Source organism: Anarhichas minor, unplaced genomic scaffold (genome assembly GCF_050575085.1).
Source record: "Anarhichas minor isolate MPS153535 unplaced genomic scaffold, ASM5057508v1 ptg000004l, whole genome shotgun sequence".
NCBI lineage: Eukaryota > Metazoa > Chordata > Actinopteri > Perciformes > Anarhichadidae > Anarhichas > Anarhichas minor.
Genome location: NW_027466450.1, coordinates 6,254,319 through 6,267,863, shown reverse-complemented (window position 1 = coordinate 6,267,863; position 13,545 = coordinate 6,254,319). Strand labels below are relative to the sequence as shown.

General features: G+C 41.5%; 1 protein-coding gene across 1 annotated transcript in view; it reads right to left on the bottom strand.

The window, feature by feature from the left end:
• The window catches only part of LOC142967706 (dedicator of cytokinesis protein 9), a 71,531-nt gene that overhangs the window by 9,266 nt on the left and 48,720 nt on the right, over positions 1–13,545 (bottom strand). Inside the window, exons 12-38 of the mRNA XM_076107202.1 lie at positions 12,942–13,154; positions 12,331–12,453; positions 12,033–12,115; positions 11,592–11,714; positions 11,278–11,357; positions 10,989–11,176; positions 10,800–10,865; positions 10,613–10,705; positions 10,406–10,529; positions 10,174–10,292; positions 9,803–9,889; positions 9,544–9,633; positions 8,210–8,325; positions 7,828–7,897; positions 7,614–7,739; positions 7,439–7,510; positions 6,705–6,851; positions 6,526–6,609; positions 6,263–6,374; positions 4,955–5,133; positions 4,734–4,850; positions 4,285–4,396; positions 4,060–4,193; positions 2,367–2,481; positions 2,186–2,252; positions 2,042–2,089; positions 416–552 (exon numbers count right to left, since the gene is read on the bottom strand). Coding sequence (XP_075963317.1) covers positions 416–552; positions 2,042–2,089; positions 2,186–2,252; positions 2,367–2,481; positions 4,060–4,193; positions 4,285–4,396; positions 4,734–4,850; positions 4,955–5,133; positions 6,263–6,374; positions 6,526–6,609; positions 6,705–6,851; positions 7,439–7,510; positions 7,614–7,739; positions 7,828–7,897; positions 8,210–8,325; positions 9,544–9,633; positions 9,803–9,889; positions 10,174–10,292; positions 10,406–10,529; positions 10,613–10,705; positions 10,800–10,865; positions 10,989–11,176; positions 11,278–11,357; positions 11,592–11,714; positions 12,033–12,115; positions 12,331–12,453; positions 12,942–13,154 — 3,025 coding nt within the window. The remainder of the gene's footprint in view (positions 1–415; positions 553–2,041; positions 2,090–2,185; positions 2,253–2,366; positions 2,482–4,059; positions 4,194–4,284; positions 4,397–4,733; positions 4,851–4,954; positions 5,134–6,262; positions 6,375–6,525; positions 6,610–6,704; positions 6,852–7,438; positions 7,511–7,613; positions 7,740–7,827; positions 7,898–8,209; positions 8,326–9,543; positions 9,634–9,802; positions 9,890–10,173; positions 10,293–10,405; positions 10,530–10,612; positions 10,706–10,799; positions 10,866–10,988; positions 11,177–11,277; positions 11,358–11,591; positions 11,715–12,032; positions 12,116–12,330; positions 12,454–12,941; positions 13,155–13,545) is intronic.

Here is a 13,545-nt window from a genome sequence, read left to right as displayed (position 1 = left end):
AAAACGGGCATGCTCTTAATTTTAACCAAATGAACAAAGTCAGTAACAGTCTGCAAACGTCCTGCTAACCTGATACATTCTTACCATGGTCTACAGATATTCCAAGAATACTTGAAATCTTTCTTACACTGAAAACACAAAGAAACTGAGTTAAATGACGCCATTTGACAGGCTGAGCAAATAGCTTATTAAGCCCTTTAGGTAAAAGCAATATAACGCTAAACACAAATACCTTCGCACCAATTCAATCTAATTTACTGATGCTGCACGCATGTCTTGCGGGCTGGGTTTAAACAGAGTATGAGGGGGATGTTGATGATGGTGAAAAAGTATGAGGAGACTATACAGAGTGAGGCGGAGGAGGGCGGGTATCCTCTGGTAAAAGGCTGTTTGATGAAAAGTATGGGGCACTTACTGTGGTTAAAAGTGTATGAGTTATCCAGGCTGCTGAGCTGCTGTAAGCGGGCATGCATCATTCCCGCCCTGTTACGGGACACAGGCAGAGTCTGAGACTTCCGCTCATGTGCTACGGGTCCTGCCCCATCCTGGTTCCTGTTTAGGAAACAGGTCAATGTTAGACGAATGGCAGGTTAGCGAAGCAGGTTAGGGTGAACGACACACCATTCTGCACACTTGAGTGGTGTAAATATCACTCAAATGTCCTGAGAGCAAAAGCAGATGTGCTTGTATTCAAACCGTGGTTCATAACATGTACTTAAATATCTTGTTTGATTTTAAATGTATCGTAGTAAAACATAACATTTTGGGTGACTTTTACACATATACCAACTGAAGCGTGTATCCAATAACGTCGTGCTGTAGATTTTGCATGCAGTTCAATTACATAATTGCAGAAGCAGCTTTAAAGCAGTGAGTGAGAGCAAACGTCATGCACATAAGAAGAGAGAGATGCTATATGAATTTAGAGCCAGTGGTTGTGTCACAGCAACTTCTATAGGGTGAGAAGATATCATGCGTTAAGTCTGAGAAAGTCAGTTCCACCTTCAGTCTTACCCAAGCAGGAGAGGGCAGGAGCCAGGTTTTTATTTCATTTTGTTAAACTTGCCAGCATTTAGGTGAATAGAGATAGGAAAAGTGGTGGGAGGTTAGAGAGAGTGAACACCCAAAGCCCTCTGGGTGTCAAGGCCAGAGCTACAGTAAGTGTGTTCGGATAAATACTCGTCACATAATTGTGCTCAACATACATTCACACCCTTTCAACCGTCACACACATTAGCAATGCTGTCTTACACTGGACGATCTAAAATGAAGACGATAAGTAGCTACATCATTGTCATTATGTTATGACGTTTAATAGGCAATACTGTACTCCAGGAAATGTATTTTGTCTTCTCATAATAGTCAGATATCTATCTGCTAGAACAGTGGTTCCCAACCAAGGTTATTTGTACCTCAGGGGCTATTTCTGCAGGTGCCAGATGGTCCATGGACAGATTGTGAAGTAGCTAAATGTATTTGAAATAACAGAAAATACAAAATAATCAAAAAAATATATAACAATTGAGTCACCATTAAGACACCACATGTTGTCATTTAGAGTGGTGGAGTGGAAAAGTAATGGATACAAAGTTAAAATGGTTACTTTAAAGTAACTGATAAGTGGTTTGATTGGAAAACTAAAAGTAATTAAAACCGTTGAAATATTTAGCTAAGTAGATAAAAGGATTGGCTAAAAGTAATGGATAAACTGATAAAATAGCCAAAGGACTGGATACAGAGTCGAAATATTTAGCTAAAACTAATGAATAAATGATGAAACCGCTAAAAGTAGTAGTTCATAGTTAGCTAATGGATAAGCTAATGGATACATGGTTGAAAGGTGGAGCTTCTGTTACTCCAAGTGGCAGTAGTACGAATGCAAACTTGACCAAACCGACCTAAACACAGGAGCAACTGTACGTAAAGCCTGCAATCCTTTATCAAGAACTCAACTCGATCATTATTCAGATTTAAAAACTTATTGCATGACCTTAAGAATTGAAGGTCATGCAATGCTTTCAGACACTGACAACAACATTACCTTGCGATGTATCTCTTTCCCATGTATCTGAACTGATGGAGGCACACTCTGTGAGGAACAAGGAAGTGAAAATCAGTCACAATCAAATCGAATGCTTTACTTGCAGTGTCGAGGTTGTCATGAAAGCAACGTAAGGCATCTTACTCGACAAGAGTGAAGAAGTCCATTAACTCAGCAGATGAAGCCTTGTTCCAGTATGTGAACAGAGCATCTGGAAAAAAGACAGATTGACATTGTAGACATGTAAGTGAGCTCAGTGTTTATGCATCGAGACAGAAAGATGGTGAGCACAGATATTCAGGAGCGAGATGGAGTGACATGTTACCTTCAGACATGCTTTTGAGCACATGTAAGAAGCACATGAGGAGGCTCTTGATCTCTGACTGGTCCAGTTTATCACATCGCAGCAGGGTACTGCCCAGGGTTGAAGCAGCCTGGTTCTGAGGGACAAAGTATCCGGTCAGGCAGAGGACAGACACATATATTATCCTGGATGGCTCTTTGCTCTGTCTCGCTCCTTTTGCTGCATCAAGATAAACCACAAGTACTGTCTACAGAAACCATTGTCAGTTTATATTTTGTATTTCCAAAAGACAAAGGGTATTTTCCATAGAAATGACAAAATACAAAGATTTTCTTGTACAGTTTACGTCTAGTTTTGTGGTCATAGTTCAAAGTCTAGACAACTGAGTCTTCGACCTGTATTGCATTAGACATTAAAAGTAGTCAAAACTATACACAGGGGCTTTTAAAGATGTTATGACATGAGTAGTAAGAGTTTTCTGAAGGCCTAGGGTTACAGTTGTCAAGCTACACTAGTGGAGTCATTCACTCTTGATGTTGCAGGGCTCTTTTTACTGTGGAAAAACTGCCAACGGAAAACAAACACCATTTCTCCAGCTGAGGCAGAGAGCAGGGAGAAGAGAGAACCAAACCAGTGGAGCAACAGCTCTACCACATAGAGGGGATGGCGATGTACCAAGCACGTTCCCTTGCCAGCAGTTAGTCTAGACCATGAAACTAGCTGGGGATGACTTCATGGAAAGTATGAGGCTATGGCTTTGACTTTTTAACGAGTGCTTTGGGGAGTGGATCAGTTCATGGCTAAAGTCAGTTTTCCTGAAAAGGTGGACAAAAGCTGTGGTGCAGTTATTTTCAAGCACTTGTTTGAGCTAAAGCAGTTTGGGTTGATTGTAATTTCAAATTACTTATGAGAGTCCCTCTTTTCCCTTTATGCTGTTACACACATTGTGATAAAAGCTACCACAAAGAGCTTCAACAGAAAATGAAACACAGCACAGATAGTGAAAATCAAATAATTAGTGTTTGATGGACTTAAATTTAGCTTGAGGCTGTCTATCAGTGAAAGCAAAAATGACACAGCACACATGAGAGGAACTCAAAAGTGACAAAATCCCTTAAGCGTGCATGCTTCTAAACATCTGGAAAAAGAGCAGAGACAAACCCCTTGAGGCCCTGTGGTACAGCAGCTCTGCTTTACCCTAGAGTACAAACAGGTCAAAGCCTTAGAATCATCTGGCAAAGAAAGGGCTTAGGGTTTAGGACACTAGGAAACTCCCACACACACACTAACATTCCCAGATGGGACACTCCTAGGGAGGAGGATGAGGGGCGCTTTGTACTTGAAGTGAAATGCTGGGCTGCAGGGCGCTCTCTGGCACACAGGGGACAGAGAGTAGGGAGAAGTCCATGGTGACACGCTTGGTGCGCACGGAGAGCATGGACTCCTCAGTCTCCGTAAAGTAGCGCAGGACATTGACAGAGTGTCTCCATACAAACTTCTCCGTCTGCCGCGGACAGCCGCACACATAAGGTGGGGAAGTTAATGGGACAAGTTAACAAGGGGTGACTTTCTGAGGTGCTTTTGTCACAACAAGGGATCTCTGATATGTCCGGGGGCACACTAAAAATGCATGTCACAGGAAGCCTAAATTTGATATCTGACACGTTGTATGAAATTACTTTACGGGCATCTTGCGGCAATTTCTGCAATGTACCTTGTCCAGAGAGTTGCCCTTGTCGTTGTGCTTCTCGGACAGGCTGTTGCCAGAATCAGTGCTGATGAGTGAGCCGCGGGAGTCTGCGTGGCGCACAGAGTTGATGTTGGGGGTTGACGACGTGTGAGGTGAAGCTGCCAAAAACAAAAAGGAGCAGTTTTATATTAATGTAAAACCCAAATGTTATACATGTTTTCCATTTCCCAGCATCGTCTGTCCACTCACAGGTGCCAGAGATGACTCCAAAAACATCTTTGTGCAAGCTGGTGTCCAGAAAGGTGCTGGATCTGGGAGGTGTCATCAATACGTTGGTATGAAGTGAATCTTCTCTTCCATTCTGAGGAAAAACAACAGTATAATGGACACAGACTCACATACTATATGAGGTACGTACGTAAGGAAAACCACTAGGTTTAAGTCTTGGCTGAAAACATTTTAACTAAATTATATATGTTGCAGCTAGAAAACAAATGAATATATGTATGGCTCTATATTTTTCACGTTTTATGTTAAGACAATGTTTTTCCTTCTCTTTGTGTATTTTATATTTGTTTGGGTTTGGGTATGGATGTCAGGAGGTAGGATTGCATGATGTTTTCATGTCTCTCTTCATTTATCTTGTGAATGAAAGGTAGATAGAATATTAAAAAGACGCCACTAGGTGGCTCCCTTACATTGTTGGAGTGGTTGTTGGTGAATGGGGAGACTTCCTTCACATTCAGCCTGTTGACGTTCTCTTGGAGGAGACCAAACAAGGGAAAGTACAGGGTGGCCAACCTGGCCTGCTGGCTCTGAAAACACATAAATCATCTCAAAGAGTGTCTCAAGATCACACACGTCCGACACTGAAGTGAAGTGGAAATGAAAGAGATGGAGGTAAGAGGGCACTGCTTACTTTGGAGGTGTAGCGGTCATCAAATGTGTGCTTTATCATCAGATTCTTCAGCACATGGATGGCTATCTGACGAATCTCCCTGAACTCCTGCAGAGCTGCACTGACCTCCCTGAGCAGCAGTCCAACCAGGAAGTGGTTCTTGCAGAAGTCATCCGTCAGTGAATAATCCATCTGGAGGTCTGAGTGGAGGAAGAAGAGGATGAAGAAATTAGGATTGGCTGACAGAGAAGTGAGTGAAGGATGTGAATAGAGATGAAGTCACACACAATGAGAGTACATTGTTATTCAATATCAATCACACACAATTAAATTAACAACAAGAAAACAGGAAAGCTTGGACAGAATACAGATTGTTGACGCCGTTAAAGCTTGGAAATCTCCCTCGCTGACAAATTATTGTTGTTGACTTCAAACAGAAAAGCTTGGCATTTATGTTTTTTGTTGTTTATGATTGGTATTGATGCAGGCTGTGTGACTGAGCGGCTGCTCCACAACAGACAACAGTGATCATTGTTGAAACAGACAAACAGGATTAAAGCTTATGATTGAGCTTTCAGGACTCCCTCGAAAAAAAAGAAATCGCAATGAGAAAAATCTGGTAAAATAAAAGTTAAATTTAAAAAAGCTGTTCACAGCAATACCAAATTGCACAAAGACTCCTCTAAATGGCTGTAATCAAGTTAAACACAATGTTTTAACTACTTTAATCTTTTTAAAACCTGCATTTTCTTTTAGCATGCAATCATTAAAAGGATCCGATTCTTTAGAAATGACAGTAGATAACGTGTCTTTTGGAATTATAGTCATAAATCCCAAACCACTTCAAGACAGAAAAAAAAAAACGACTTGCACACATAATCACCCACATCTGCACAAAGAGCCAATCTCAGCTTCTATACTCGCATACCACCGCAAATAATAAAACAGTATAATCTGTATGTACAGTGTCTTCAAAAAGATAGATATACAATCATGCTACATCGACCAGGATGCAGCAATAGAGGAATATAACCGATTGAGTTCAGAATTTGGAGCAAATCATTTTACCCATTCTGGTCACGGTTGAATGATTAGATCAAAGTCTGCTCTTGGGATGACATGCAAGCAGCACACCCTTGCCACCTACCTACTAGATTATCACACGACTCCACCGCATGATTTGGAGATAATAAAGCTAATTGAGGAACACGAAAAAAGTGCTTTCTGTAGAATAAAAAAAAGACTGCTACATTAACAGAAAGCCTATTTTAATTACACTACAATAAGGCTTGGTACTTGATCGAGAGATAAAGTTGATGATCTCCTCACCTTGAAATCTCAGTATTCTTCCCTTTCCAAATGGCATGGGCAGGTTTAAGGGGACATAGTGCTCGTGGTAACACACGACACGTAGGAACTCAAACCTGAACTCAAACAGCGTCTGCATTAGGAAATGACAGAAAGCAGAGCAGCAGCTTAAATACAACACTCAAACACAACACTCGTCAAAAACATACTTGGAGCACAGCCTGATATCCTCCATCAGGACACTATTTGTTTGTATAAATGCTTCTACTGTTTTTATCATGCACCTTTGAGTCTCCAGGCATAAAACAGTTGATGTAGTTGTTGATCTGCTTGAACATAAAGCCTCTGTCCATCAGGTTGAAACAGCGCTACAGAAGGATGGGGAAAAGAAAATAAGTCTTAAGTGTATACTTGAATACAGACGGTGCTCTCAAACACCATGACAGTAACTGTGGCTCCTGACCTTGATGAAGACCGCCAGACTGTGGTTGGCATTCCTGGCAGCATCTAGGTTGTCTTTATATTTCTGAGTGATGTGTGGCATCATCATGTTGACCAGCGTCTCCACAGTGTGATGGAAGGATGCTGAGAAGCGCTGATTCCTGGACAGCTGTAGGACGCAGCACGGATGTTCATACAAATGTTATTACACAGAATAACACACCGCAGTTTAAAAGGGTTAAAGATGATATTCTTAATTAGTTTCATGATGAAAAAATATCCCATGAAAAGACCAAAATCTACATGCATGAATAACATTGTTTTTATAACCAAAGCCTCATATAGCTTATTCTTCTGTGCCACAAAAACACATCAGCGAGCCACACTGTTGCATGTGGACCATGTTCCTTCATTACATATTGTTGGTTTTGGTCTTTTTGCGCGATTTGGTGACAATAGCAAAAATATAGCATATCCCCAGCCTTGTACTTTAACTGAAACAGCTTCTAGAGTGGCGTGACCCACTCTTGTGGAGCGTTTACTTGGAGGTTAAACACAGGGATGTGGTTGCTTATGGGGTATGAACAAATGCAGCCAATTAAACTGCAGAGCAGTGTGGGACAGACTGTGGATACATCCTACTTTGACTGTGGTGCTGCGGCTGTCCACAAGACCTGGCATGTTGCAACCACAGCGAGGAGCCTAAGCTGGTAAAAAGCACTCCTGAGTCAAACACAAATGTTGCGGCAGACTTACCTTCACTTTACAGCTCTCAATCAAGTACTGAGCCATGGACTTGACTAAGGCTTCAAAGAAATACCAGGAGTACTGCAGGGCAGACAAACATCAATCAGAGAACAATAAAGTGGAAATTCATGGCAGTTATAATCATACACCGTGTAATCCTTTAAAAAAAGTACAACTATATCACCTTGAGGAGCTTGTTACTCGTGAGGAAGTCTGTGGAAGGCTTCAAGATAGCAGTCATGGCTTTAGCCAGCTCCTCATGCACTGATCGGGTGGTGGCGGACGTTTGTGGCTCAGTCTTGAATACAAACTGTACCAGACACATGCAGAGAGAACTATGAGTACAGGCACAAAATAATATAGATATTGAGTTGTTTCATGTGGCTTGTGAATTTTACCTTCACATAGGATCTCAGGTGGTGCTCCAAACCCTCCTCGTGGCACTGTGCAACAATGTGAATCATGACTCTAAAAGGAAACAATGGAAAAGGGAAAGCATGTCGGAGGAGGCATCTTTTATTAACAGTTATTTACATTGTGTTTGTTTTAAATTATTCCCACACAGTTCTTGCATGCCAGAAAGTCCTAATGACAGGTATGTCGTATAAATAAAAAAATAAAAAATCATGCAAATCATCATTTTTTTTCTACCGAGTTCTCTTTTATACATAAATGCTGAAAATGTAATATTTCCAATTCTATGTAAACTTGTTTATCATCATTTACATGACATTACTTGAATTTTAAGCTAAAGTCAGGGATCGTCCAGAGGAAACCTGCCTGGTGACGTTGACTGCCACGTCCTCTTGGGTGGCACTGGTTAGCACCCTAAACAGCTGATTCAGTGTGGTGGGCAGGAACTTGATCATCACATGGCTCTCCATGGCATGCAGACTCTGAAGGTAAAACATCACAGACATTTGTTTATGTAGCAGTTGACTGCATGGCCCTACATGTATAATGAGGAGAATACATGTGGAAAACAGAGACATCACCTTCTTTCGTTACTCAAACAAGCAAAGAGCACAGAAGCCTACCAATTTCCTCCAAATACATGTTGGAGGAAAAAACACTGTGCAAATCACCCACAACTTATGCTTAAATTGGCTGGAACATGGCAGAGTGTAGGTACTGGTACATTTTGCCCTGTACAGGAAACTAACACCCTGCCAAGTAATTTGGCGAGCTGCCAGTCAACATGGCCGAGCTGCTGTTTGACCCTCTGGCTATTGTTCGTGTTCACTGCTGTGTTTACATTAGAACCCAAGAGATGCATTGGACCAAGTGTTGCTCTCGTTGTCAATGTCTGCCTGGGGAAGAGTGAACTGAGATTCCCATGAACTGGAATAAGAGTGATTGATGGAAAAAGTGAAACAGAACCAAAGAAAAGAGTGGAAAAAGTATCAAGCCAACAAGAGGTTGATATTTGACAAATTTACTGGTATCGGCCTAATCGTTCCAGGTAAGGAACAACTAAACCCTGTATGAATGTCAATCGAAATAGCTCTTCACAAACTGTCCAGAAGAATGCACTGTTGGAAAGCTACAGCACAGCGCCCAGCATTGATCACATCCCTGTGATTCAGCTCTAGCCAAGCGTGACTGTCTGCGGTTCCACGGTGAGTATGAGCTCCGGTTAGCTTGCAAGATAATACAGAGAAGTTACAGACACGAAAACATGTCTGACAAATACCTTCAGGTATCCAAAAATAAGGATCTCATTTAATTCTGTTCAGACTTGAATCCCAATCCTTTATATATACAGTATATGCAATGACTGAAATATAGACTGTATGTCAACATTGTGTATTATGGTTCAAATATGACTCAGTGTACGTACAGCCATTACTAGCCAATTAGTTAATCGACAATAAAGACAATGTCTACACATTCTTGTTAGAAATAAACAATATGAAGGAAAACATATATAATTTTTTAGGATATATATATATATATTTAATATATAATAATAAAAATGAATGTGAATTAGAAAAATGTTACTTACATATAATCTTAACAAATGAATTGAACAAAAAGCATTTTGTAACATTACTTGGCATGTATTAAAGTCAGTATCTGTAGTGAATCCCTTGATTTTATACTCATTGTTTTACCTTCAGGTATTTAACAAGTTGTCCTCCGGACACCTGGGGTGCAGGTGCGCTGCTCTGACAGTGATGAAAGAAATTGTGCAAATGTTGATCCTATGAGAGACACAAAGAAGGTCAGGCTACAGAAGTTCATTCCACAAAGCTGAGTTTTAATGAAACCACATCGCAACTTCAGATTTGACAAAAAAAAGAAGAAAGAAAAGGGTTGCAGATGAATCAGCACTATAACTAGTACTAACAGTTTGTTAAAACAAAAACAAACCTGAGTGTAGACAGTGGAAACGAGGTGAGTGGACACCTTAAATATCGGCTTGCCTCCATCCACCCATTTGACTTCAGGGACAGAATGCTGTAATACAGAGAAAAAGCAATAATAAGTCTCAATAATTCAGTAACCATTCTGCAGGAAATCCAAGTCATGATGTTTATAAATATGCCCTTTTGTTGCAGACTTTCATATCCCATTAAAAGTCAAGTTTTCATATTGTGGGTTGTGGCTTTTGGCTTGATGTTTATTTACATATTCATTTAAAACAGCTTTGCACTAAAGATTGAGAAAGAGAGGACAGCACTGAAGCAGTGATGGCTTGGCTTCATCTACTCAGAGTTTAACAATGTGGGGATGCAATCTACCTTGCCGGCTCCCTCCTGACAGTTGAGGTATCCAGCAGGCAGGTTGGCAGCCACAGGGATCTGACTCTCATTCATGGTCACCCGGCCATCTTTCAGCAGGGGGAGCCAGGCGTAACCCACTGAGAGCAGAGAAAGAGGCAAAGACAGTCAGCTAAGAGCCGGATGCTTCAAGCCAGTAAGAATATACAAAATACATATATCTTTTAGTTATGTGATTGTGAATCAGTGTCACCTTGAGTCTCAACCAGGTCTCTCCTTTTGGTGCTGGCCTTGCTGTTGCTGTCACAGCTGACGTGGTGGAAGGTGAAGAGCAGATGGTGTTTCTCGTGGAGCTGGGTTGGCAGCTCAATCTTAAACTAAGGAATAAGAGCACAAATAAAAACACAGTCATTGATTGTCTTGACTCACCTTTAAAGACATTTGATGCAGTGCGTCTTACCTCATCGTAGAATTCGGGGTTGTGCTGGTGATGTAACACTGCAGCAAAGGCATTTTTGGTAAACAAGGGTCCTCCAGGTCGGCCATAGATGCACTGTGGAATGACAGCAATAGTTAGTGGGCTCTTGTGACGGGAGGGGCTTTCCTTTGGGGATTTGGAAGCACTTCCAGGAAAGATTTGAGTTTACCTTTAGTGAAACTGCCTCTTCTTCATCCGAGTCCTTGAACTCAATGCAGACAGCTATGTTTCTAGCCTGAGGGCAGACAAGGAGTCAAATTAACCCAGTTAGCCAAACCATGAGAAAAAAGTGCCGTAGCTTCAGACCACGATAATTTAATTTAGGGTAGTAACACTGCGCAATAAAAGTTTGAGATACCTTTGTGAATGACTTTTGGCTGTCGTATTTCAAGTGCTTCGGGTAGACATAGAGGTGATTGTTGTAGATGGTGAAAGGCTGAGAACATTTGGCTATGCACGGCACAAACTCCTCCACTTCAAAGAAGACGTTGGTCTTCTCACTGACATCAAACTGCTTCACAGGAATGTAGGATGAGGTAACACAATCTATATACAGAAGCAGGAGGGAGGGAGACCAAATAAACACTCTGCTCTGAGCAGCTTTCATCTCTCACGTTGGCTGCACAGAGCAAATTTAGAGGCCTTACTTGTCAAGTCGGGGGCTACATTGTCAATGGTAACATCAAGGTTTCCTAGGATTACAGGCAGCTTGGCCATCTTCTCTGGCCTGGGGAAAGGGAAATAAATTACAGTCAAGCCGTAGCTATCATCTAGAAATGGTATATACACACACACACACACACACCACATTCATATGTGAGCAAACATCTTATTTTTAAAACTGACCAGCCTTTTCCAGTACAACCTATAGGAACATATTTTCCACATTTGCCTTTCCAGAACATCTGCAAGACTACTCAGACAATGGATAATACAGAGCACTCATAGAAGATTTACTAACTTTCTGAAATCGGCGAGCAGTTTGAGCATATCGTCATTGGATAGCTTGTTGTTGTCCTGTCTGTACAGAGCTGAGAAACGAGCACTTTTGTCAAGCGTCCCTGAAGCGTCTTTAAACAACGGCCTGCAAGAAGTAAAAGAAGAGTCAGGAACATTTCTATTATCCTGAACGCACATGTATGAACTGTTTGAATGAGCTAAAATACTTGGATGATAATGTTTCATTTGACAAAGGAAAGACTATTTACAGTCTAGGGCTGCATCTCCCAATTATTTCCATAATTGACTAATCTATTAATTAATCTATTAAACCCAAGGTGACATCCTAAAAAAGATTTACACTGATAAAAAACAGAGAAAGGAGCAAATGTTTATATTGTTGAAGCGGACAGAAGACAGAACAGACACTTAAAAATCTTCATTATTAAAAAAGATAAAGTACCTTGCTGCCCAGGCAAAAGGCATCCTGTACTGGCCTAACCGGCAACATGCCAGCTTGGCATTTTTCAGGACCTTCTGTGCCACCTAGTGTAAAACAGGAACACAGTGTGAGTTGAGCTTCATCGCACAACTGCATTTGTACAGCCAAAGTCAATGCTTGTGTTGAGCAACTGGTCGGCGCTTGAAAACAAGGACGATTATCTGTGCATAATGTGGAATAATCTGGTGGAATCTGCTGAGTCCGGGGGAACGTGCTGCCTCGTGCAGAGGACGATGAAGGTTCACGGGTGGGTCAGTACCTTGGTGGAGTCTGAACTCTTCATGTAGGGCTCGGCACAGTGGTTGATTCCCCCCTGAAGCACCTTCTCTATGCGAGCCACCAGGAAGATATCTGGATGGGGGCATGTTACCGAGAACACTCCCTGTGGAGACGGTGAAAACGTTAGAATTTTCTCAATGTTAAACATGTATTTGACATCTGAAATGATAGATCTGAATATGAAACAAGATACACATTTGAACGGGGGAGTTGTTGAGCAAACACAGACATTCATACCCCCCTCAGGATGCATCGTAATAGCTTTGGTGATCCCCTGACTTTTCCTCTAACGCCATCATCATGTCTACGACCAAATACCTGCAAAACTAATTCCGCTGAAAACATTCTCATCAGCCTCAGCTTAACTCTGTGTTTAGAGCTGATTAGCAAAAAAAGATGGTACACATGGTAAACATTATACCAGCTAAACATCAGCATGTTTGCATCGTTGTTAGCATGCTGACGTTAGCACTTAGCTCAAAGCACCACTGTGAACAGTACAGCTTCACAGAGACACTGGCATGGCTGTAGTCTTATTTGTTTTCTTACCAATGTCATTTTCTTTTGAGGTATGCTTTTCTGTATTTTTACCTGTCTTGGATACTGCATGGCTGCCTCGGGCACTCCATGGACCAATCGTTGCCCCTCTGGGTGGGTGTCCCCTCCCCCGTTCATATACTGACTGGTGTTACTGGGCACCATGCCCCTTACAGAGAGGTGGTTTAAGTCCACGTGGAAGTCAGAGGAGATCTTCCTGCCGCTCTGGATGTCGAACAGTGACAGGGTGACATAAAATGGCTCCACCTGGAGAAGAAGGTCAGTACTGTAACAATTCTGCATTGGACAGATGATGCTGAGGATGGTTTCAACTTGTGCATTTCGCAAACCAGTCTGCATAATCAGGCAACCAAACTGTTGTTAACTAGATAATTACTACATTACAACTACTTTCGGGACTGGGGTAAAGAGTCCACTTAAATGGGCGCTTCAGCAGGACTCTGACAGCAAATGTAATGCATCACTCAACCCTCTTATTCAGCGATCCTAAATAATTAACAACACTACAGGCAACGTGCACAGTGCAAAATAAGGACACTTTAAACAAAATAAAAAAATACAGATACAACTACCGTATTTTCCGCACTATAAGGCGCACTTAAAAGCCTTTAATTTTCTCAAAAAACGACAGTGCGCC